General features: G+C 57.6%; 1 protein-coding gene across 5 annotated transcripts in view; it reads left to right on the top strand.

Moving 5' to 3' along the window:
• CYTH4 (cytohesin 4) overlaps positions 1–23927 on the top strand; it is a 35636-nt gene extending 11709 nt beyond the window's left edge. For 2 of the 5 annotated variants that reach the window (XM_039463293.2, XM_074391302.1), the window contains 12 exons: positions 986–1068; positions 1938–2002; positions 3534–3600; positions 5023–5141; positions 6746–6826; positions 9080–9192; positions 11682–11830; positions 17352–17463; positions 19105–19217; positions 19688–19759; positions 20236–20390; positions 21160–23927. In XM_039463293.2, the coding sequence (XP_039319227.1) occupies positions 986–1068; positions 1938–2002; positions 3534–3600; positions 5023–5141; positions 6746–6826; positions 9080–9192; positions 11682–11830; positions 17352–17463; positions 19105–19217; positions 19688–19759; positions 20236–20390; positions 21160–21232 (1202 nt within the window). In that variant the 3' untranslated portion in view covers positions 21233–23927. Of the gene's footprint in view, positions 1–985; positions 1069–1884; positions 2003–3533; positions 3601–5022; positions 5142–6745; positions 6827–9079; positions 9193–11681; positions 11831–17351; positions 17464–19104; positions 19218–19687; positions 19760–20235; positions 20391–21159 lie in introns of those variants that run through there. The other 3 variants (XM_039463294.2, XM_074391304.1, XM_074391303.1) reach the window with 3 other exon arrangements.
• Positions 23928–25644: the final 1717 nt, after the last annotated feature.

Below are 25644 nucleotides of genomic sequence, written 5' to 3'. Positions count from 1 at the left end.
ATTCTCCTGCCTCAGTCTCCCGAGTAGCTGGGATTACAGGCGCGTGCCACCACACCCAGCTAATTTTATATTTTTAGTAGAGATGGAGTTTCACCATGTTGGCCAGGATGGTCTCGATCTCTTGACCTCGTGATCCACCGGCCTCGGCCTCCCAAAGTGCTGGGATTACAGGCCTGAGTCACCGCGCCCGGCCCAAGTTTTATTTAATTTAATTCATTTCCAGGTGGAGATGAAATAACACAGGCTTTGGAGTCAGCCCAATCCAAGGTCCCACTCTGGCTCAGTAAACTTTTCCCCGTGGGACCTTGGTTGAGTCACCTCACCTCTCAGAGCCTCAGTATGTGGGGGGCAGGGACTATACAATGTCCCCCAAATCCGGCCTCCCCATCCAACGTAGCAAGGGCATCAGGACGACCCGGTTACAGGCTCATTTCCCAGCCTCCCGTGCGGCTAGATGTGGCCACGTGACTACATTCTGGCCAATGGGATGTGAGGCAAATGCTATGCCACTTCCTGGTTGTTCAACTAAATAAGTGGATAAATAACGAGCCCGTGAGCCGGCGGAGGAGGACAGTCAGGTCCCGGGGAAGGAGGCGTGCTTTCGGCGAGTGTTTCACTGAGCGCTGCTGACGTGTCAGACTCTTTCTAGGTGCCCGGGGACACAGCAGTGAGCAAAAGAATAGAACAGCTGAACTCTCAGGGCGCCCAAAGTCTAACGGGAGGAACAGAAGAGATACAAGGAAACAAGATGCTTTCGCGGGGTGCTGGGGTGCGGGGTGCTGGGGGTTGTGTCTATCCAAGGGGGTGAGAGAAACGGGAAGCAGGGCTGCTGTAGAAGGACATTCGGGAAGGCCTCCTGGAGGAGGCAGGCCTCAGTGAGGAGGACAAGTCCTGAGCTTCTGGAGGGAAGGGGGACCCTGAGGTAGCGAGGGCAAGCGGGTGTAGCCGGAGCCGAGTGATGGGGAAGCCGGTTCTGTCTCTGCAGAGCCCGCGGAGCTGAGCAGCGGGGAGGCGGAAGAGTTGCAGAGGATCAAGTGGCACCGGAAGCGGCTCCTGGAGGACATCCAGGTGAGCGCACGCTCGTGTCCACCCGCGCTGGCACACGCGTCCATGCCCACACACGCCACGCTGCACGTGCGTGCACACTCCTGCACGCTTGCACGCACCCCACCAGCTCCCGACCCGGCCTGGTCAGACGGTGTGGCCAACTCTGGCCCCTGTCAGCCTTGGCCCCAGCCCCAGGAGCAGCGTCTGTGGGCATGCCATGTCGTCTCTCGGCGCCTCAGCGTCCGCTTCTCTAAAGCCCAGGGGAATTGCAAAGTCCCTGAAACAAGGGCCTCTGCCGCCTAGGCGTGGTGTCCCCGTGGTACCTGGCACACAGTGGGCACTTAGTCCAGGGTGAGCAACAGATTAAATAAAGGGAAGCCAGAGAGAAGCTGGGGCAGGAACTGAGGAGGCAGTAGGGAGCCATGGGAGGGATTTGAGCAGGGGAAGGGCACGCTCCATCAGTGCTCCAGAAACACACCAGCAGAGGGAGGCAGGCCGGGGGAGGCGGGCAGGGGGGAGGCCGGCTTTTTGGGTAGGCTCACTGGAGGACAGGAGACTTCATGGCTGCTGAGCAGAGAGATGGGAAGGTTGGAAATAGGTTGGGCAAGGGGTGGGGGCTTGGGGACTCCCACCCCCCCCCCCCAAGACAAGCGGAGGCATGGGTGCAGACAGAGGCGACAGTTTAACACAGGACTTTGATATTATTCGACATCCAGGGAGGGGACCTGTCAGTGGAGGGTCTCTCAGATGGGGGTCTCAGGGCAGAGGTCAGGGAGAGGGGCCAGGTTTGAGTCACGCCCAGGGATGGGAGGGGTCATTGTGGTCTTAAACCCCCAGGGTTCTGGCCTCCACCCCTGACTCTCCCTGCTGTGCCCCCTGCCGCCCCACAGAAGCTGAAGGATGAGATCGCAGACGTGTTTGCCCAGATCGACTGCTTCGAGAGTGCGGAGGAGAGGTGAGGGGCCTGGGTGGGGACCCCCAGAAGCTGCCACGATTGCCTCCCAGGGATGTCATACGCCTTGAATGAGCAGGGGCCACTGCCGGCCCCCTGGGCCTGGTGAAATCAGGGATTGGCCCGGACGAAGGAGGTAGCAACAACGAGACGGGAACAGGGCGGCCCCAGCCCCAGCCCGGGTCTGGTCGAGTCCCTGCTTCCAGACTGACCCTCCCCTGAGAGACACTGCGTTCCTTCCTTCCCCCACCCAGAGTCTCTCCTGACCCATCACTGGCCATGTCCATCCTGGGATGGGCGGGGAGGAGGGAAGCTCAGCCCCAAAGGGCAAGGACAAGGAAGCCCAGAACCCCCACGAGGACAGGAGCCTGGCCCCAGCCCACCCCACTACCACTGACCGGGGCCAGCCACCCCTACCGCCTCTATGGAAAACTCCCACTGTTTTCTGGTTTTTGTTTTTTGTTTTTGTTTTTGTTTTGAGATGGAGTCTTGTTCAGTCACCCAGGCTGGAGTGCAGTGGCACGATCTCAGCTCACTGCAACCTCTACCTCCCGGGTTCAAGTGATTCTTCTGCCTCAGCCTCCTGAATAGCTGGATTCCAGACACACACCGCCACACCTGGCTGATTTTTGTATTTTTAGTATTTTTCGTAGAGATAGGGTTTCACCATGTTGGTCAGGCTGGTCTCGAACTCCTGATCTCATGATCCACCCACCTCGGCCTCCCAAAGTGCTGGGATTACAAGTGTGAGCCACCGCACCCAGACAAAAAACTCCCACTGTTTTGTGACCGGGGGAACATCCTGTCCCTTTCTGGGTCTCAGTTTCCTCATTTATGCAACAAGAAGGTTAGGGCTGCTCCATAGTCCCCTACGGCCCCAGGGCACTGACTCTGACCTGCGATGTCCTGGGAATTCCCCATCCTGCTCCTGCCAGCCCTTCGGTCTCCGCCTGTCCCCGCCTGTCCAGCCTTCTCTCCTCCCCCCCACACCCACGTGCGCACACACACACAAGTGGCCGTTTCTCCAGCTCCCCTATCCCAGTCACACCATAGCAACATAACACACCTACACCACCCCGGTTAGGTGCTTTAACCTTCAACAGTGCCGGGAGGCAGGCGGTGGTGTCACCTCCATTTTACAGATGGGGAAACCGAGGCCCAGAGAGAGGGGGTGACTCGCCCGAAGCAGCTCAGCTCAGGTTCACATCCCGGAGCCTGGCTCCGGCCCCTGCCCACTCAGCCCTTGCTCCCTGCGCCCGTTTTCTTGCACAGGGCCCCTCCACAGGCGCCCCCACGGCAGCGCCGCGGTCCTGAGAGCTGCGAGCTGCTGAGTGCTGGTGCTGGGCGTCGGAGGGGTCCGCTGCGGAGCTCTGGGAGGGGCCCAGGCCTTGTGCTTCTCTCTCCGGCCCAGATGGTTCCCATGCAGGGCCTGGGGACCCCACTGGGAGGTCCCTAGAGACACAGGCGTCCCTGGGGAGTGGAGAGGGGAATTCGGGGTCCCGAGGCAGCGGGGCTGACCTCCTGACGTCCACAGCCGCATGGCCCAGAAGGAGAAGGAGCTGTGCGTGGGGCGGAAGAAGTTCAACATGGAGCCCACGAAGGTAGGCGGGGCGCAGGGTGCGGGGCGCCCTCTCCCTCCCTCAGCTGACACTGGGCCCAGCAGCTGAGCATCTTATCCGGCACCCCGCGGCCAGCTGCGGCCGAGGACCCTGTCTACTCCGAGGCATAAGCGCCCTGGGGCAGAAGGTGGGAGCCAGGAGCCTGGAGGAGGCCATGGTGTCCGTGCACTTGGCCTAGTCCCGTCCCCACTCTGGGCCTCCATTTCCTTCTCCAAGAATGTGGCTTGGGACAGTGAGGCCCTGGGATCCGGGGCTCAGGCTCCAGAAGCATCTTCCAGCCCTGGGCTGAGGGAGAGTCAGTCCTGCGGTCCCGCCGCCCGCCCCTCTGCTGGCAGGGTCAGCGCTCAGCGCCAGGCTACCTCGCTCCCTGACACCACTCCCAACCCCCCTGGCCTCAGAGCAACCCCAGCCTCACCCCTCACCCCACCAGGTGGCAGCTGGGCATCCGTTCCTGAAAGGATAGAGACAGAAGGAAGCCGAAGGCAGACACACCGAGCGGGGGTCAGGGCAGCCAGCAGAGAGTGCCAAACTGGGGTCCCTGGAAATTTACTGCTCTGGCTTAGAAGGCGCTTGTCCTCATCACAGGCCCGTTCACCTCTCACAGCCACGGGCCCTTGGACTCCTGCTCCCATCCACAGGGACCCCCACAGGCCCACACCCTCACCGAGCACCCGGGGTGTCCTCTGCACCCTCTGCCTGGGCCTGCCTTCCAGCAGTGGAATACAGAGGAATCTTCAAGTAGAACCAGAGACCAGCCCCTCCAACTCCTAAAACTAGGATGACAAACCCCGAGTGCCTGGGTGGTGAGGAGAGATGTTTGTGATATTGTCAAATCCGAAAAGCAGCTTTAGATGTGCCAGGCGCAGTCCGAGCGCGTTTTCATATAGAAAGGGAAGGAAGGTCACCACAGTGGAAGCTGTCTACCTCCCAGCGGTAGGGCCCGGGCAATTTCCTCCCCTTTTGATTGAGCTGTTTTTTTTCTAACTTTTGTACAATAGACATAGATGACTGTGTGAAAGAATGAAACACTATTTTTAAATAATACGAGTTTAAGGGGAACAAAAGAAATGGCTGAATGACTGAATCTTAGAATTACAAGTTCCTAGAATCACTGAAGCATATAATCAAAGGATGTCAGACCGGAGGGGACCCTGGGGAGTACCTAGCATGAACCTGGTTCACGGCAGGAAGGCCGACTTTCTTGCACGCCTCCAGTGATGGGGAACTCACCACCTCACAAAGGCAGCTCCTGTGAAGGAGGGGTGACAACTTCCCAGAACAGACTGTGCCAACATCAGAATGCCAGGCCCCAGGGCTCAGGCCACGGGAGATCGTTCCTCTCTTTCCCCCTCCCAGGCCTGCTGCTGTGCAGCAGCTGCTCACGGCTTCTGCCTCCCCCTCCAGGGCATCCAGTATTTCATTGAGCATAAGCTGCTGACCCCCGACATCCAGGACATCGCTCGGTTCCTGTATAAAGGCGAGGGCCTCAACAAGACAGCTATCGGGACCTACCTGGGGGAGAGGTAAGAAGGCGTGGAGCTTTAGGGAGGCAGGAGATTCAGGTGTGCAGGTGTGTACCGGTGTGTGACGTGCAGGGGACAGAATGGGTTATGTTATGAAAGGCATCACCCCTCGGGCTTGAGAAGCTCACGGATCATCCCCTCCAGATTCAGAGTCAAAGCTCGACTGCCTTCATTCATTTGGTCATTTATCCAACAGATAAAGGCCGCCTAGGGTCTGCTGTGTTCCAGGCCCCACCCTAAGCCCTGGGTGTACACCAGGGAATAAGACACAAAGCTCTCGTCCTCAGGAGGTCCACGCTAAACGGAGAGACAGTTCTCAGTATATGCGACGTATCTTAGAAACTAAGCTCTATGGAATCCAAATCAAGCAGGGAACGGAAGTCAGAAATGCTGGGGACCGGCCAGGCGCGGTGGCTCACGCCTGTAATCCCAGCACTTTGGGAAACCGAGGCAGGTGAATCACTTGAGGTCAGAGGTTTGAGCCCAGTCAGGCCAACGTGATAAAACCCCGTCTCTACTAAAAATACAAAAATTAGCCAGTCTCGTTACATTACAGGTGGCAGGCGCCTGTACTCCCAGCTACTCGGGAGGCTGAGGCTGGAGAATCGCTTGAACCCAGAAGCTGGAGGTTGCAATGAGGCAAGATTGCATCACTGCCCTCCAGCCTGGGCGGTCGAGTGAGACTCCTTTGAAAGAAAGAGAGAGAGAGGGAGAGAGAGAAAGAAAGAAATGAATGGAAAGAGGGAGGGATGGGGAGGGAGGGAGGAAGGAGAGAAAGACAGAGAGACAGAGGAAGGGAGGGAGGGAGGGAGGGAGGGAGGGAGGCTGGAGGCCATAGGTTGGGGGCTGTGATTTAGAATAGTGTGGACAGAAAGGGTCTCACAGAAAAGATGACATTTGACGGAAACATGAAGGAGGTAAGGGAGCGGGCAGCGCAGACGTCTCGGGACGGAGCAGTCCAGGAGGAGCAAGTGCAAAGGCCCTGGGGCAGAAACAGGCTCAAGAATCTAGACTGGACGGGAGGAGAGAGGGAGGATGTAGCAGGCGAGGAGGTGGAGATCTGTGGGAGGGCTCTGGGCAAAGGACTGGGCTGGTCTGTGGGGCGGGCCAGGGGATGGGGTGAAGCTGGACCAGGGCGTCAACAGCACTCTCCCCAGCTCCCGAGGACACCTCCCTCCCGGAGTGAGCAGGGGATGGAGACGGCGAGAAGGTCACCCTCCTGCTCCAGGAGCTGGGGAGAGGGAGGATACAGGGGAGGCTGGCAGCTGGGGCTGGGGAGGTCAAGTGGCTTCAGCAAGGTCACCAGGTAGAAAGGGACAGGAAATGAGGGAGGCCTGGACTGAGGCCAGGCCACTCCAGAGCCAAGGCTCCCCCCCCGCGCCAGCCCAGCGCTGGTGAGCCGTGAAGGTGTGAGCCTTCGTGGGAGGAAGGGTGTGTGCTCGGGGTGTGATATGGGTGGGACAGGCAGGAAGGCACCAGATGGCAGCTGCACCCCAGAGGGACAGATGTGTCTCTGCTCTCCCTCCCCCACCTAATCCCCTCCAGGAGGTGGGTGTCAGCAAGTACCCAAGTGTGTGGCACCCTCCCTTCCTCCCCCCCCCCAGGGACCCTGTCAACCTGCAGGTCCTCCAGGCCTTCGTGGACTGCCACGAGTTTGCCAGCCTCAACCTCGTCCAGGCCCTCAGGTGAGTGGCCCAAGGGCGGGGTCCCGGCGGCCCTCAAGGGTGGCACGGCCCCAGTGGCTGGGGGCGTCGCGATCCACACAGCTAACAGCACACACCAAGGGTTGGCAGCAAAGAGGAGGAGGCGAGGGACAAGAATGAGTTCGTGATGGCGCTGCCTCACAGAGCGGAGGTGGGCCGCCTGGGACAGGGCCCGGTGCCCTGCAAATACTGCCGCCTTAGTCTGCTGGGGTCCCGTCACGCCAGATTTAAGTATTCTAATCCTTAGTACTGTATTACCGTCATTCTACTTTTTGGATTAGTGCATGGTTTTTTTTTTGTTTTTTGTTTTTTATTTTATTTTACTTTTTGAGACCAAGTCTCACTCTGTCGCCAGGCCGGAGTACAATGGCGTGATCTCGGCTCACCGCAACTTCCGCCCCCCGGTTGCTAGCGATTCTTCTGCCTCAGCCTCCCAAGTAGCTGGATCACAGGCATGAGCCATCACGCCTGACCAAATTTTTGTATTTTAGTAGAGACGGGATTTTGCCATGTTGGCCAGGCTGGTCTTCAACTCCTGACCTTGTGATCTACCCACCTTGGCCTCCCAGAGAGCTGGGATTACAGGCGTGAGGCACTGCGCCTGGCCTAGTGCATGTTTAGTTTATTTCCTAAGACTGCTTAGTATGTATTCCATTTATTACTACTATTAATTATTAGTTTCTAATTGGGGTACTGTTACTACCCATTTTTTTGTTGTTATGGTTGAGACAGAGTCTCCAGGCTCTGTCACCAGGCTGGAGTGCAGTAGCGTGATCTTGGCTCGCTGCAACCTCCACTTCCTGGGTTCAAGCGATTCTCCTGCCTCAGCCTCCCATGTAGCTGGGATTACAGGCACACACCACCACGCCCAGCTAATTTTTTGTATTTTTAGTAGAGATGGGGTTTCACCACATTGGCCAGGATGGTCTCGATCTCTTGACCTTCTGAACCGCCCGCTTTGGCCTGGCAGAGTGCTGGGATTACAGGTGTGAGCCGCCGTGCCCGGCCGTTGCTACTCATTTTTACAGCTACAGAGGCAGTACAATGACCAGCTTGAAGAACAAACCCTCGAGGCAAACTACACAGTGCAAATCTCAGCTTTGCCACTCAACCCCCGTGTGACCTTGAGCAAGCCACACACATGCACAAAATACAAAAATCAGCCGGGGGTGGTAGCGGGTACCGGTAACCCCAGCTACTCCGAAGGCTGAGACAGGAGAATCGCCTGAACCCAGGAGGTGGAGGTTGCAGTGAGCCGAGATCATACCACTGCACTCTCGCCTGGGCAACAGAGTAAGGCTCTGTCTCACAAAAAAATAAGCCTCCCTGTGCCTCAGTTTCCTCATCCATAGAATGGGGATAATAATATTGCCAACTTCATAGGATTGTGAAGATTAAATGAGAAAGTGTTTAGAACTGGTCCACAGTAAGTGCTTAGTAAGTCTTGATGCTGCTCAGAAACTCATATTCCAAGAAGGGGCATCTGATCTGGGCTTTGGAGGGTGGGTAGGAGTTTACAATACAGAGAAGAAAGAAGCCACCACCATCCAGTGCTCTCTAACTCCCAGCTCTTTAAGGGAGAGGGGTAGGTGACTTGGGAGTCTCCATCTTCATTCATTCATTCGTTCATTCATTCCTTCGCATATCCATTCATTCATTTACATATGTACTGAGCCATTGCTAGGTGCCCAGGACTGTGTGAAGCCCAGGAGGAGAAGTGAGAGATACAGGCACAGTTCTCACCCTCAGAAAACTGAGCCCGAAGCTGTGGAAACCGCCAACTCCAGAGCTAGAGGGAAGTTGAGGTTCCAAGAAAGGCCTAGCAAGGGGAAGCCCCTGCCCTGCGCCCTCCTCCACTGGGTCCCACCGCCAGATCCCGGGGCCCAAAGGCCAGGTGCAGGGAGCCACAGCCCCCGGGGCAGGCAGGCAGGGGCCCCTTTCCAGCTGAGGCAGGCCGGGCTGCAGTCAGCGCTGGGATTCCAGTGTACAGAGCGCGGCGTGTGCTTCGTTCTGCGTTCTGTAAGAAAAGGCTTTTCTTGGCTACCCGCCCCTCTCCCCGCCGAGTGCTTGGGACTCCCTGGTGTCAGTCCCACTTCCCGGTGAGTCCAGGTGACAGTTGCAGATCCTCCCATTTACAGGATCCAGAGACTAAGCCTGGGAGAGTCGGGGCAGCTTGCCTGGGGCCCCTGAGAGACCCGCACCCACTCGATGCCCATGGCCCCATCCCTCCCCCAGGCAGTTCCTGTGGAGCTTCCGGCTGCCGGGCGAGGCCCAGAAGATAGACCGGATGATGGAGGCCTTTGCTACTCGATACTGCCTCTGCAACCCGGGCGTCTTCCAGTCCACAGGTGCCAGGAGGGAGCGGGACCCCGGGCTCTGGGACCCCTTCAGCACTGCCAGGCATAGATTCCACAGACCCCCCTCAGGCTTCCCCCGAGTACCCAGACCTGGAAGCCTAGACCCCTTCAGTACCCTCACTGAGTACCAACTCTATTGCTGCTGGGTGCTTGTCTGAGAGAGCTGCCTTGAGACACGGTTCTTAGGAGAGGAGGCAGGAGATGATGGCACAGGATGCTAAGGCTAAGGGAGCAGCACCCCTGTCTGAGGGCAGGCGTAGGCGAATCAGCATGTCCAAGATGGCTTTTCAGAGGTAGTGAGTCCAGAATAGGGTTTTGAAGGATGAATAGGAGTTTTCCAGGAGGTTAAGGAGAGAAAGGGCCTTTTTGGGCAGGAGTTACAGTTGGAACAAAGGCCTGGAAGCATGAAACGGCCTGGGCAGGGTTTAGGGGGCAAAAGAGGCATAGAAGGAGATCCATAAAGGTCAGTCCTCCATACCCCTCTCTCCCAGGACTAACACAATGCCCATGTGAAGACATCCGGAAGACAGGGTGGGTGAGGAACCAGCATAGCCAGCTTATCCTGGCCTCTTCTCTGGCTCTGGTTATTATACCAATAACCAACCCTGTATGCAGAGGGATCCCAGTGCACTTTTTTTTTTTTTTTTTTTTTTTTAATACAGAGTGTCTCTCTGTTGCCAGGCTGGAGTACAATGGCGTGATCTCAGCTCACTGCAACCTCCACCTCCAGGGTTCATGCAGTTCTCCTGTCTCAGCCTCCCAAGTAGCTGGGATTACAGGTGCCCACCACCATGCCTGGCTAAATATTTTGTATTTTTAGTAAAGGCAGGGTTTCGCCATGTTGGTCAGGCTGGTCTTGAACTCCTGACCTCAGGTGATCCACCCGCCTCAGCCTCCCAAAGTGCTGGGATTACAGGCGTGAGCCACCGCGACTGGCCAAAGTCACTCAATCCTTACATCAACTGTTTGAGGTCAGTAGTCTCCTCATCCCTCCCTGACGCATGGAATATAGCTTCAGAGAGATGAAATGACTTGTTGGCCAGGCGCAGTGGTTCATGCCTGTAATCCCAGCACTTTGGGAGGCCGAAGTGGGCAGATCATGAGGTCAGTAGTTCGAGACTAGCCTGACCAACACATTGAAACCCCGTCTCTGCAAAAAATACAAAAATTAGCCAGGTGTGGTGGCAGCCACCTGTAATCCCAGTTACTCAGGAGGCTGAGGAAGGAGAATCACTTGAACCCGGGAGGCAGAGGTTACAGTGAGCTGAGATCGTACCACTGCACTCCAGCCTGGGTGACAGAGTGAGACTCCATCTCATATAAATAAATAAATAAGAAAGAAAAGAAATGACTTGTCCTCAAGCACACCGCCTCCTGGCTGTCCACAGCCAAGCCCTCCAGAGCATCTGCTCTACTCTGAAGTGAGATCCTAATTTGGTGCTTCCTTGTTTATTATCTGTCACAAGTCTAAATGTCCTGTAAGGGCAGGGACCCTATCAGACCGCTCATCAATGACTCCCAGGCCCACAGCACAGAGTATGCACTCAATACATAGTTCTGGTAGGAAAGAAGGCATCTTAAAGACAAGATTTGAATCGTTGTCCAATTACTTCTTAATTTTATGATGTTGGGCATATATAGCTTAACCTCCTGTGCCTCGGTTTCCTCATCTGTAGAATGGGCGTGATAACAGGACCTGCCTCAGAGGATGGGCATGAGGGTGTGAGAGCTTAGCACAGGGCAAGCATCAACCCCACTCGGTGCCCCTGCTATCAGAGGTAGAATCATCGATGTTCTCAAACAGGCAGCTACTTCAAAGATGAACCTCCAAACGTCAAGGATGGGGAAGCTGAAGGTCAGGGAGGTCAGGTACTTCCCAAGGTCAATCAGAGAGTAGGAGACACAGCTGGAATCAGGGCCCAATTACTCCACAAAAGACGCCACGGTGGCAACCCCCTCCCGCCCCAGCCATCAGCCCAGCCTCCCTCCTGAGCAGGTGAAAGTCTGAATAATGGGAGCAGCGCTGGGGCTCAGGAGCCCCACAATGCCCGCCAGATTGCAGAGCAGAACATGGCTCAGCCCTGAACAGCGCTGCCAACAATGAGTGTTCCCCGAGTTCCGAGGCAGGGAACAGAGTGGGCAGGGAGCTGGAAGGGCTCCACGGGTGGGAGGCCTGGTGCCATGGCTGAGCGAGGGGGACTGAAGCGGAGGGAAGGGAGGGCGGGCCTGGCAGGGGCCCAGCAGGAGCCACAGCTCGGGGGTGGGAAGGGGCTCAGAAAGAGAGACTGAGGTTCCTTTAAGGGGTGGTGGGGACCAGCAAGAATGGGAGGGGGGAGGAGGCTGGGCCTCAAAGGTCAGGCCAGGAGGACAAGGTGGACCCTCGGGGCTTTGCGACAGCAGATTCTGGGCCCTAGAGGGGACCAGGGCAGAGGCAGGGAGAGTGGCCAGGGCCAGGACTGTGAACACTGTCCCCTCCGCAGACACCTGCTACGTGCTATCCTTCTCCATCATCATGCTCAACACCAGCCTCCACAACCCCAACGTCCGGGACAAGCCGCCTTTCGAGCGTTTTGTGTCCATGAACCGCGGCATCAACAATGGCAGCGACCTGCCGGAGGACCAGCTACGGGTGAGAGGCGCTGCTCACCCGGCCCGGCCCGGGCATCCAGGAGAGCCCGTCCTTAGAGGGATGGCCAGGGAGGGGCTTCTCAGAGACAGTCCCCCCACCCAGGCTGTGACTGTCTTGAGAGGCACCGTCACAAAGCGGGTTGGTCCTGAAACCCCTGCCCAAGAGAGGCCCCATCTTGAGAAGGATGTCTGAGATGGACCACCCAGGAGGTCCACCTAGACTGAAGCCTTTGGGGGACTCTGGGCAGCCATCATTCACATCTTCCCAAAAGGGTACCTCACACACCCAGGTCTATTTCTGAGAATAGAGATTCTTAGACTCTCAGCATGTCAGGCCCGAAAACCCTCAGACTGCTCTAAGCCCTCTGTCCTTTAGAGAGGAGGAAACTGAGATCTTCCAGAGGCCTGAAATACTTGAGCTGGGGAGCCAGGCAGGAGCCAAGCTTCTGGCCTCTTCCTCAAATAGCCCACACCCCGCCACATCACGCCAGCCTCTGCACTGGGCACGGGGCCCCAGGATGAATCAATCAACCACGTATGCTGCCCTGACCAAGTTCTGGGTCTGGTGGGAGGTCCTTATACATGTGAATTACAAGCCGTGCTGACTGTGAGAATGGAGCTCTGGAGACACAGATCTGCCGCCTCTGCGGCTGTCTTGCCCTGGAGGCAGGGGGAGGGTGCCATCCTGGAAGACTCCCCAGAGGAGGTGACTTCTGAACTGGGCCTTGAAGGTTACACGGGAGTGTTCCAAGAGGAGAAGTGGGGAAAGGACATTTCATAAAGAAGTGGCCAGAACCGAGGTGTGTCCTGGTTGGGAAAGGAGAGGTGTCTTGTGTGGCCAAGGTGTGGCATATGTGGACAGTAGTGGGTGGCAGGGTGAGGCCAGAGAGTCCAGGGCTTCAAATGACAGCCTCAGGAGTTTGCCTGTTTCCTACGGGCCACGGGGAGCCAGGGGGAATTCATAAGAACAGGAGGGAGAGATTGAGAGCCTGGCTTGGGAAAAATGAATCGACAAGCTCACTTCAAGAATTGGAGATGCCCCAGGGCCCCTTGAGCTTCAGTCCCCTCCGTGGTCGGAGCCTGGCGAGGAGGAGAGGAAGGGGCGCAGACATCACCGTCCCAGCTCGGCACCGAGTATACCTCCTACCTCCAAGGCTGGGGTGGAGCCCGGATCTGCAGTGATTCTGGTGCCCCTCGGTGTTTGAGAACTGCCTCACCCTTAACCCACTCCTTGCCCAGTCCCAAGCAGAGGAGCCGGTATGTAGCATGAGGGTTTGAGCTAGTTAGAGCTCAGCGCTTCTTCTGTCTTCCCCGTCTGCCTGCTAGGTGACCTTGGGTAATGACTCACTGGAGTTGAAGCCACTGTCCTCTCTGCCAGGAGAGCGGGAATAATAATACCTGTGTCCCAGATCTGCCACCACAGGGAGTAACTGTTTTAAATGTTACGGGCAGAGCCCGTGCCAGGTATATAATACCTGCCTCCTGCTCAGCTCCCAGCTAAAGTAGGGCCTCGTGGCTTATGTCACTATTAAAAATAATTAATAATGATAAAAAAAAAAAACCCAGCGCTTAGTAAAATGCCTGAAACGTAAAAGGCATTTGAGCATTGGTGACTCATTTCTCGTGGGGTCCTCATGGCGCAAGGCGGGCACGAGTTATCTGGCAGGGAATGAGTTAATTACCTCCCAGCACTGGTCCCGCCGCTCCCGCAGGAGCTCCATTATTACCTCCAGCTCCCCGTGAGCCCTCTCCAGCATCTGCCTCCTTAGCTCTTTTTCCCAATTCAAGCCTTTTGTTAATAACAATGCACCACATTTGTATGGAACTTGTAAGTTTCTTCTCACCAGGCTTTGGGGTCTATTATCTCAATTTAGCTTCAGAATCTGCCCAGGAGGTCTAGGAAGCCCTTATTACCCTCTTTGGCAGCCCAGAACAGAGCGCCAGAGTCCAACCCCATCCCTCCCAGCTACCCCACTTTCTGGCTGTATGACCTTAGGAAAGTAGCTTGACCTCTCTGAGTTCCAGTTCATAGGATTAGTGCAGAAGTGTAAGGCAGTCAGCCAAGTGCTGGTGTGGTTGAAGGGGTTAATCCTGAAGCTTCCCAGGTCAAAAAGGAACACACAGGCCGGACACAGTGGCTCACGCCTGTAATCCCAGCACTTTGGGAGGCCGAAGCGGGCAGATCACGAGGTCGGGAGTTTGAGAACACCCTGGTCAACGTGGTGAAACTCCGTCTCTGCTAAAATACAAAAAATTAGCCAGGCATGGTGGTGCGCACCTGTAGTCCCAGCTACTCGGGAGGCAGGCAGGGGAATCGTTTGAATCCGGCAGGCAGAGCTTGCAGTGAGCTGAGATTGCGCCACTGCACTCCAGCCTGGTGACAGATCAAGACTCCGTCTCAAAAAGTAGAAAGAAACACACAGGCAGCGTGTGGATTTGGGGATCCTCTCGCCTTCCGCCTGGGCCTCATTTTCCTCATATGTAAAGCAGGGATTCAGCTCTAAGCACCTTCCAATTGTCAAAGGTCACCACTTGGCAGAAAGAGTCTCCAGTTTGGACCTGTTAAGTGAGGAGGACATGTCATGCTTTTAAGTGGCCCAGTTTTCAAAATGAAATTTACAGACGTGACCTGAAGAGAGGTCACCCCAAGGGTACACAGACCTGGAAGGTGCCCAGCTGGGAAGGCTGTGGAGAGGTGCGCGGTACAGTCAGGGACTGGAGGGTGGAGCCGATCTTGCTCTAGGCATCCAGATGGGTCAGGGGCAGAGTCCCCAAGAGGCTCAGGGCGAAGGTGCGGTGTTCCGACTCACGGGGAAGGGAGGTCAGACCCCAGCTCTGCCCTTATATCTGGGTGACCTTGGACATGAGCCCCAGCTTCCTCCTCTGCAAAGTGGGCTGATGTTGCTGGCTTCATACCTTTTCTTTTCTCTTTTCTTTTCTTTTTTCTTTTTTTTGAAGCAGGGTCTTGTTCTGTTGCCCAGGCTGGAGTGCAGCGAGCGGCACGATCTCTGCTCACTGCAACCTCTGCCTCCTGGGTTCAAGCGATTATCCTGCCTCAGCCCCTTGTGTAGCTGAGATTACAGGCATCCACCACCACACCCAGCTAATTTTGTGTGTGTATTTTTAGTAGACGGGGGTTTCTACATGTTGGTCAGGCTGATCTCCAATTCCCGACCTCAGGTGATCTGCTAGCCTCAGCCTCCCAAAGTGCTGGGATTACAGGCATGAGCCACCATGCCCGGCCTGCTTTCCCTCCAAACAAGCTCTGCCCAGGTATGCAGAGATGGCCCTGGCTCCCTGAGTTCTCACAGTGCCTCCTCAGCAGTTTCAGCTGAAGTCCCAAGATTAAGGCTTCTTGGCTGGCTTGGGCCTCCTGGCCCTCCCTGCACTGCGGTTAGCAAGATGAAATGTGCTGATCAGCCAGATGTGAGTCATTCACCCCTTCCTGGAGCCTGGGGCTGGGGACCTGTGGGCGCCAACCCTGCCGAGTGATCTGGACAGAACACAGAGGAGCAGACTCCCCAGAGAAAAACTGAGGGTGTGGGGACGGAGGGACACAGAGCCAGCGGGGCCGCTGGAAGGAGGAGGCCCTTGCATTTCTGTCCCCCCCCCGCCCCCCCGCCGGGAGAAGAAAGCTGGGCCCAGGGTTTGGCGGCAGGGGGTGCAGGGCGTTTTCTTGCAGGGGAGGCTGGTGTTTGCGGGGGACAGGAAATGTGGGTGAACTCAGCTGTTTTCTCTGCGGGGGCAGAAGGCACAGGCTGATACAGTGACCGCAGAAGCTGCTGGGTTCCCCCCCCTGCTCCTCCGTGGGTTTTGTGGCAGTTGAGACCCCCTGTCTACCCCCACTGCATGGCTCCTGGGGCCTTCCAAATATGTGTCTGTGCCGACAGCTTTGTTGATGGGGCCTTCCTGCTCCAGGCCCTTGTTCAACCAGCCAGTGCCAACTGGGAATTCCCAGGGATGCATGTAGGGGCTCCCCAGAGAGAAACCGGGGCCGCTCTTCCTCACTCCCACAGCCCCACAGCCAGACTGAGCCCAGGGAAGTCACTCCCAGCCCACCCCTGACTCTGGACCCCTGAGTTCTTGAGGTCAGAAAGGATCTTAAAAAACCAGACAGCCCCATTTCTAAAACTTTGAGAGAATCAAACTCCTGAGAATTTTCATTTAAAATCTCGAAGAAAGCGTCTGAGCAGAAACGTCTGAGCAGCGAGCGACACGCACACACACAGCGAAAGGAAAGGATTTCATCCTCGGAGGCAGCGCTGCGTTTGCCTTTAGTAAGCAGAAGTATGCACAGTTTAGAATGGTTCTCCAAACACTTGGCAATCTCGGCAGGTTGCTCACAGAACACAGCGTCTCATGGCAGGAGATTCAAAGCACACGGGTGATCTGGCACCAGTGGCCACACGTTGCCCACAGGGAACTTCCAGACCTGGCTTACTTACCTCCAGGGACAAAGAGCTCATTACCCTACAAAGCTGCTCTCCCACATTTCACCAGCTCTTACTGCCAGAAGGGCTTCCGTGGAGAGCTGCAGTCTGCTTTCTGGGAACTCCCCAGGCCCCTCCCCAGCCCGTCCAGAACAGGTCTGCTTAGGAGAGGGGCTTTTGAGAGTCACAGCCAGCCTCCCACCCTGGGCTCTCCCTCAGCTGGGCCCCTCAACACGAAGTGGCCAGTCCTCCTCCCCGGTGGCTCCTCAGTGGCCCCTTAACCCAAGGTGTACCTTGTAGTCTCTGCTGCTGCGCCTAAGCAGGAGAGGACCCTCCTCCCATAACCTTTGCCAAGATTGCTATGTCCCAGAGACAGAGAGAGAGAGAGGATGTGTACATGTGTGTGTCTGTGTGTGCAAGCCTGCATATGTGTGTGAGCATGCATATAAACGTGCATGTATATTGTATTTGCATTACGTATGAGTGCATGCATGTGTGTAAGCAAGCGTGTGTGAGGGTGCATGTGTTTGAGCATGAAGGCGTGTGTGTACATGTATATATGATCCTGCATGTATATAAGCGTGCATGTGTGCATAAGCATGTGTGTGAACATGTGTGTGCATATATGTGTGTGCACGTGTAAGTACGTGTGAGCATGCATGTGTGTGACGAGGTATGAGCATGCATGCATGTGCATGTATGAGGGCGTGTGTGTGTGAGCGTGCATGTATGTGTGTGTAAGTATGTGCGCATGTGAGTGCAGGTATGTGTGAATGTGTGCGTGTGTGAGCATGCATTTGTATAAGTGTGCGTGTGTGTGTGTACGCATGCATGTTGGTATATGTGTGTGTGTGAGGGGCTGACCCCTGCTCCCTCTGCCCTGCAGTAGCACAGAGGGAAGCATGACGGGGGCAGCGGGTGGCAGAGCCAGGCCCAGGCTCAAGGGAGGGAACCAGGGACCATGAGAAGCTAACAGGTGAGGAAAGAGTGTGCCTGCCAGTGAGCGACCTGCTCAGGGCCATACAGGCCAGGCCAGGCCTTGGACGCGGGCGGACTCACAGCCAGGTCTTTCTCTCCCTTCTCTTGGGGCAGACCCTCTTCGACAGCATCAAGAGCGAGCCCTTCTCCATTCCCGAGGACGATGGCAATGACCTCACTCACACCTTCTTCAACCCAGACCGGGAGGGCTGGCTGCTCAAGCTGGGTAAGAGGCTGACAGACGCGCGTCGTCGCGTGTACACTCACACGCACAGGCACATGTCGTTGCAGGCACTCATGCACACGGCACACGTCCTATGCACACTCATGCGCGCACAGGCACACTGCTGACACGAGGCCCGCGTGCAGCCTGGGAGAGGGAGTTGGACAGCCCCAGGTCTCCTGCCCCCGAGAGGTTGTCTGCCTCCCCCATCCACCCATCTGTCCTGAGAGGGAAGGGAGCCAGGGGAGGGGGGCTGAGCTGTAAGCGGGGCGGGAGGCAGACAGACTCATTGACAAACGCTTCAGCGGCGGTTCTGTTTCTCTCTCCCCAGAGGAATGGGGAGAAATGGGGTTCACAGTGGCCCCTCTTCATACGTGATGATGAGGATTACCATTGGTTCAGAGCCCACTGAGCTCAGGCACGGTGCTGTCCCACCCACAGCCCAACAGTGAAGTCAGGGATCTGCCTGAGGCCACGCAGCCAGCCAGGGGCAGAGTTGACGGAGCAGAGGGTTAGGCGTCCCTAAAGGAGGGGAGGAAGGGTGACAGGATGTGGCTTAGGGGGAGGCTGCCTTCAAGCTGACTGGAGGCAGGGAGGGCCTGCACCCTGCAGGGAGCAGCTGGGGTGGGTGCTGCAGTAGCGGTGGCTGCAGAGTCCAGCAGGGGAACCCCAGTGCCCGGCCATCTGCCCCTGCCTCCCACACACACTCCCAGAAGCCTCTCCAGCAGGGACAGCCCAGGCGGGGCCAGCGCCTGCAGGGCAGGCGGGGACAGATGCCTCATCTTGAAGCAGGGGTCTCAGCCTGGCTCGCCTCCAGCAACACTGAGCCTCCAGCACCTCCTGTCCACCCAGCCCTGTGCCAATCCTGCCCAGTACCCCTGGAGCCCCCGAGCCCTCCACACCACACCCCCGTCCATCCTCCTCCAGAGGCTCAGCCTCCTGTCCTGCCCCAGCCATGTACTGTCCGCCCCCGAGAAGCTCTACGTTACAAATCCCAACTTGGATGGGAGAAGGGACCTCAGAGTCACACAGCCCTTAAACCCCAGCTCCTCCACCCAAGTGCTGATGGTCAGGTTTTCAGCCTCTGTAGCCGTAAGATGGGGATAATGATCCCTGGGAGGGTTAAATGTGCAGCCAAGCGGCCAAGAGTTGGGCTCTGGAACTAGGACACGGGGGTTCGAATCCCAGCTCTGCTGCTGGACCGCGGGCAGATGATTTTAACTGCTCCATGACTCAGTTTCCCCATCTGTAAAATGGGGTTCACAATGGTCCCCTCCTCATATGTGGTTATGAAGATGAATGACATTTTTTAAAACCTCCAGCCCAGCGTCTGGCAAGTGAAGGATGAAGTGCTCAGCACAGGGCCAGGCAGGGAGCAGGCTAAGGAATGAAGCTGTCGGTTATGACAGCCAGAGAGAGCAGGGAGTGCCATTCCTAGGACCGTACCTAGGACCTGATCACAGAGGTGACCTGAGCACCAGCTCAAGCAGCTCCAGGGAAGCCCCGGGGGCGACAGGAGCCACTAAGGTTCTTGTTTGAGAAAGGGATAGATGTGGAGGGAGGGATGGTGGGGGAAGGGTGGCGGATGAGGGTCAGGGCACTCAGCTGGGGGTCCAGGGGAGAGCATCTGTGTCCCCGGCCCAGGAGGACTGACCTACTTGCTGCACTGGGCTCCCACAGGGGGCCGCGTGAAGACGTGGAAACGGCGCTGGTTCATCCTGACCGACAACTGCCTCTACTACTTCGAGTTCACCACAGTGAGCAGGGTCCCCTGGGCCATCCCCACCCCTGCCTCTCCCCGCACAGCCCCTTCCCAACCACCACAGTGAGCAGGGGTCCCCTGGGCCTTCCCCTGCCCCCGCCTCTCCCCACACAACCCCCTTCCCAAATCCCACCGAGCAGTCGAATAACACAGCTTTGGATCCTTTGAGATCGTTCGGTTCCCCTCCATGCCCATTTTACAGATGGGAAAAACTGAGGTACAGAGAGGAGAGGCCGGCCAAGGTCCTAGGCAGAGCCCAGGCTTAAAGCTGGGCCTCCTGACTTCTGGCCAGAGCTCTTCACATTCCGCTCCTACCTTCCACCCCCATGGCTGGACAGTCTCCGAAGACGAGCACGCCCCTCTTTGGGTTTGGGGAACCCCACACGTTTACGCCCTCCCTTGGGCCTCAAGGTCTGCTTCCTGACCCTGACCGTGACCGTGACCTTCCTTCCCCTCTCACTGTAGGACAAGGAGCCACGGGGAATCATACCCCTTGAGAACCTCTCCGTGCAGAAGGTGGACGACCCCAAGAAGCCAGTAGGTGTCCAGGTGGGGGGTCCCCAAGGCTGGAGCCACTGGGGAATTTCCTAAACTGGGTGTGGGGAGAGGGCCTGAGGCTGGGCTCCCTGGAAGCCAGGCTGTGCCCCTCCCACCTTCCGTGGAGCTCAGGGCTGCCCTCCTCTCCCTCCTGGGGCCATGGACAGTGGGAAAAGGTCAGTGTCGGTCCAAGGGCGTGGTTGTCCTCAGTTGACCATAGACCCCAACTGGCTGGATGACCCTGAGTAAGCCCTGCTCCATTCGGAACCTCAGCTAGCCCCTGTGTCACGTGGGGACTGCAGGGAGGATGGTGGATTCAGGAGCCTGGCACAGAGAGCGCGCTCAGTGTAGGGGAGCAGCTCCTGCCCCTTCACCTGTCATGGGGTGGGGCTGCCACGCGGGGCAGGGCGCCTCTGAGCCTCCTGCAGAGCCCACCCAGCCTCCCTCTCTCCCCGCCGTGCCTGGCCGCCTCCCAGTTCTGCCTGGAGCTCTACAACCCCAGCTGCCGAGGCCAGAAAATCAAGGCCTGCAAGACGGACAGCGACGGCAGGGTGGTGGAGGGCAAGCACGAGTCCTACCGCGTCTCAGCCGCCAGCGCCCAGGAGCGGGACCAGTGGATTGAGGCCATCCGGTAAGGGGCGTCCAGAGCCGGGACGGCTTTCCGTCGCCTTCCAGAAGGCCCTGCTGCCTTGAAGTCTTGCTTCCTTGTGTGTAAAGGGGGCTAACTCCAGCCTCTCCCTCCTGTTTCTGGCCTGCTGATTGCTTCCACCTGTGTTCCATAGGCACTTCCTGTGTGCCCGGCACCAGGCCAGGCCCCAGGACACAGGGAAGGGAGAGGCCCGGTGGGTGGCGCTGGTGCAGAATAGAGCGCAGAGTTGCCCCCTCTTGCCTGGGGACTGCTCTTGTTGGCATCAGGGTCCGAAGTAGCCTGGGAAGGACCTGGTCGGGGTGGGGGAAAGGGCTTTCAAGCTCAACTTGCAGGGAAAAGGACCGGTGTGGGCAATCAGCAGACACCCGCCTGCATCACATCCCAGAGCCCAGGTGAGGCTGGGCGGTGTGGGAGCCGGAACTGCTGAGCATGGCAAAGCCACAGCCACTGTGGTGAAGAGCTTCCGTTTCTCCTGGGGCACTGGGGAGCCACAGACTGATAAATAGGGAGGGTGGCTAGGTGAGGAAGGCCAAAGTGTAGGGTCTGGTTCTGAGGTGCCACCGACAGCATTTTGTAATCCCGAAATGCTGGGATTCCAGACGTGAGCCACCACACCCGGCCTGTTGGGGCCATCGGGCCTCTCCGCTGCTGCATCCCTGGGAGTCTCCTGCCTCTAACAGAAGCCCTGGAATTCCAGACTCCCTTGACGGCCAGTCCAGCCCTGAAATCTCTCCTCTTACCCTCACTCTAGAGCCAGCATCACCCGCGTCCCCTTCTATGACCTGGTCTCCACTCGGAAGAAGAAGATCGCCAGCAAGCAGTGAGACTCCTGGAGGCAGCCCTGGGGGCCGGTCATCCTGGGAGTCCCTGGCCTCGTGCCTGGCCCCACCTCCCGCCCCAGGCACTCTTTTGGGCCACAGACATCACTGTGCTCCCCCGTTACCTCAAGCTGACTCTTGATGGGAAAGCAGAGGTCAGGAGGGTGGGTGGGGGGTACAGCGGGCTCAGGGTCCAGCAATGAGGTCCCCTGGCCTGGGCACCCAGCTGCAGGCCCATGCCCTCCGTGCGCTACAGGAAGGGGCGAGGAGAGCAGCCAGAGGAAACCCGGCCCAGAACGCAGCGTCCCTTCTTCTCTGTGGGCCCCAGTGCCCTCAGCTGTGAAGGAGCTCTTTGCGCTCTGAGATGCTGTCAGCCCTCAAAGCAGGAGGGGCTGTGGGGTCCCTGGGTGCCGCTTCTCCTTGGCAAGGCTCTTCCTTCTGCTCAAATTCTCTCTGCCAGCCCCTGCTCTGTCCTCAGGTTGGGCTTGACCCTGCCTGAGCAGAGCTCAGCGCACACGGCTCAGACCCACAGACAGCACCCGGGAACAGAACCCCAGGACCTGCCCTAGGAGCCCAGACTCCGCAGGCTCAGTCCCAGCTCCGTCTCTGACTTGCTGCGTGCCCTCTGCCAAGTCATGCCCACTCTCTAGTTCTTGCAAAACTGTAGTGTTGGGACTGAAAACGTCTCGGGTCTTGCCAGCCCTGTGCCCAGCCTCCAGCTGGAGATGGCAGCGCTTGTTTACAGAGCCAGGGCAGACTCTGGATTCAAGGCTGAGGGGGAGAGAAGAGCACTATGGACTCCACCTTCCAGGATGTCCATTTTGGGGAGAGGAGCAGGAGGGACCCTCAAGAAAATGATGGAGAACATCCCAGACAGATGGGATTCAAGCAAGATGGGCGCTCCATCCAAGAAGCCAAGAAGAGAGAGTTTTGCACACTGTGGTTACCAGGAGGGCTGCCTGGAGGCAGTGGCTGAGCCAGCAAGTAACACAGAGCCCATGCTTGGAGAGACAAGAGTCTTGGCCACAGCTTCCCTGCGAGACCACTGAGCAACAGCCCCATGGTGATGAGGGGCAGCCTGCAGGTCCCAGCATCTCGGAACCCTCTGCAGCAGTATCGTCAAGAGTAGAGCCGACTTCCGGTACCCAGGCAGCCAGCCCTGGCCCGGAGGAGGAGTCCACTAACAGGAAGCACTTCTCGCCCCCTCACACAGGCCTGGGGGAGCCCCTGGAGGGAAATTCCTTGGCAGGGGAGCAGGAAATGTGGCTGCCTCTGCCCCACTGCCAGCCTGAGTCAGGGAGGAAGAAGCAGGTGGATTCCCCAGAGGAACCTCAGCTCGACAGGCGCCCCTCCCCGTCCCCACCCACCCCTACACGTGGACACCTTCCACAGGCTCAGGATGGAGTATCGGCCTCGTGAGGTGGTGAGACTCCTGTCTCCGGAGGGGTGCAAGCACCTGGTAGTGACGTTGTACCAGACAAGGTCTGGGTTGGGCATCTACAGGAGGAGACTTGCCAGGACACTTGAGGACATCCACAGATCCTTGTCAGCCTGTGAACTAAGCCCCGCCTCTGTCGCCTCATTGGCTCATGAAGGAGCAGCCGGGGTGGTGGAAGGAGCGCTGGGCTGGGGTCAGGGCTCAGAGACTTGTCCTGCCCCTATACACCAGCTACTCCCTAAGTCTACTCCCGTCTCCTCGCTGGTCCTCGGCTTCCTCCATCACGGAGGGGATGGATTTTCTGGGCATGAGTGGTGGTTCTAGGAGTCACTCCGAAAAGAGAATAAAACTCATGATCCAACTCATGAGTGGGCTCTGTCCTCTGTGTGACTGAGGCTGCCACCTTGACCCCGCCCGGGCCTTCCACCTCTGTCCCTGTCCCCGCGGAGGGCAGGAGGGCCAGGCAGGGGAGCTGGTCACTCAGAGGGCCCCGGTACCCCGTCCCTGGGATGCTGGCTGCCACGTTGCACAAAAGCCATCCCCAGAGGCGGGACAGCCAGTGGGGCTTCCGCAGAGCTGAGGCAGGCGAGTGGGCTCTGTCATACCCAGGAAAAGGCAAAAGAACTGTCCAGCAGGCAGTGCTGCCTAAAGATAGAGCCGCTGCCGTCCAGGCACGGTGGCTCACACCTATGATCCCAGCACTTTGAGAGGCTGAGGCGGGTGGATCAGTTGAGGTCAGGAGTTCAAGACCAGCCTGGCCAACATGGTGAAACCCTGTCTCTACTAAAAATACAAAAATTAGCTGGCGTGGTGTCGGGCGGCTGTAATCCCCGCTACTCTGGAGGCTGAGGCAGGAGAATTGCTTGAACCTGGGAGGCGGAGGTTACAGTGAGCTGAGATGGCGCCACTGCACTCCAGCCTGGGTGACAGAGAGAGACTCTGTCTCCAAAGAAAAAAAAAAGAGCCAAGCACAATGGCTCACGCCTGTAATCCCCACACTTTGGGAGGCTAAGGTGGGCTGACTCTGAAGTCAGGAGTTTGATATCAGGCTGGCCGACCTGGTGAGATCCATCTCTACTAAAAACACCAAAACTTAGCTAGGCATGGCCGCGCATGCCTGTAATCCCAGCTACTGGCTGGGCAGAAGGCAGAGATTGCAGTAAGCCAAGATCCTGCCACTGCACTCCAGCCTGGGCAACAGAGTGAGACAGAGAGGAGAGAGAGAGAGAAAGAAAAAGGAAAGGAGGGAGAGAGGGAGTGAGGGAGGGAAAGGGGCAGAGAAGAGCTGCTGCCATGGGAGGTGAGGAGGAAGTTCTCGTTGCTGGAGTGCAGGCTCTGCTGCTCCAAGGAGCATTTGGCGGGTAATGGAGGAGCTTGAATTTGATAACCCACAAACGTTTATTGAGCACCAGCAATGTTCCAGGCACTGTCCCAGGCACTCGTACAACAAGGCAGAGTCCCTGCCTGCACGGGGCCCACATTCCTGCAGTCCTGAACACATGCTGTTCCAGAGGGGGCAGAGCGGGCAGAGGAGGGCTGAGCTGGGCGGAGAGGAGGCTCCTCTGAGGAGGGTGCTTGCGTGTTGGCAGCAGGCCGGACACAGGACACACACCTGCTGATGCCGTGAGCTCACATCATGTCAGCCCCGCACCGGACCGTGAGCTCCTTGTGGGCCAGAGTGTACACCTGCTTAGTGCCCAGCACACAGTAGGTGCATAATAACTGCTGGTTCACCTGAAGGTAACTGATAAAGGGCCCTCAGCATCCGCAGGTGCAAATGTCCGGAGGCCTCCAGAACTATGAGAATGTTGATGCCTCCAGAGGAGGCGGGATACCTGGAGCGGCCATGTCACACGCCGGGAGCTTGGGGCTTTGGGCTCTGACTCACTGACCCCCGCGCAGCCTTCCCAGGGCATCTCTGCTCGCCTTCCTGCCACTCTGCAGCTCCTCGCTCTGGACAGCAGGGGGCTCCCACCTCACGTGGATAAGAGCTTTCGACGCTGCAGCCAGCCGGGGCCCAGGGCTGACCCGGGAGAGGCACCTGGTCTACCGGGGCCCGAGGACTTGAGCAGCCCAGGGGACACGCATAGACACAAGCACGGGCCTTCCCGCCACGGGTGCTGGGCACAGTCACCGCTGCTGAGGCTGGTATCGGGCCTGGCGCTGGGAGACTTGCACACTCTTGCTTTCTGGCTGTGGGGCCCAAACGAGTTGCTTACCCTCTCTGGATGGGACTTTCCTCCCTGAGGGGTGGGGCCAGGTGAGTTCCATGATGCAAACCTTGAAGGGGACTTCCAGAGGCAAGGGGGGGTCTCAAGGGTCTCAGGCACGGGGGCAGCACAGCTCCTGGCCCAGGAGGGAGGCGGGGGAGGAAGACGAGCAGGTGCCACAAACACCATTACTGTGAGAGGGCACGGCGGCGGGGGGTGGGGGGGGCCGGGGGACAGCGGCAAGGGCCACCCAGACAGCTGCAGTGAAGCTCACCTCTCCACTGTGGCTGAAGCAGCTTTCCTAAGCTCTCTGGGCCTCACGTTTCTAATCTACAAAATGCAGATAATTAAATATATGTAAAATGCGCTAGGCACAGTGGCTCACGCCTGTCATCCCAGCACTTGGGGAAGCCAAGGTGGGTGGATCACAAGGTCAGGAGGTTGAGACCAGCCTGGCCAACATGGTGAAACCCCCCGTCTCTACTAAAAATACAAAAATAATTAGCCGGACATGGGAGCATATGCCTGTAGCCCTAGCTACTTGGGAGGCGGAGGCAGGAGGATCACTTGAATCCAGGGAGCAGAGGTTGCAGTAAGCCAAGATCATGCCACTGCACTCCAGCCTTCGTGACAGAGCCAGACTGTCTCAAATGTGTGTGTGTGTGTGTGTGTGAATGTATATGTATGTGTGAATGTGTGTAAATGTGTGAGTGAATGTGTAAATGTGTGTGTGAATGTGTGAATATGTGTGTGAATGTGTGTAAATGTGT

The sequence above is a fragment of the Saimiri boliviensis genome, chromosome 21 (assembly GCF_048565385.1).
Source record: "Saimiri boliviensis isolate mSaiBol1 chromosome 21, mSaiBol1.pri, whole genome shotgun sequence".
Taxonomy (NCBI): domain Eukaryota; kingdom Metazoa; phylum Chordata; class Mammalia; order Primates; family Cebidae; genus Saimiri; species Saimiri boliviensis.
Note: the sequence above shows the minus strand (reverse complement) of the source record. Positions and strands in the feature narration are given on the sequence as shown.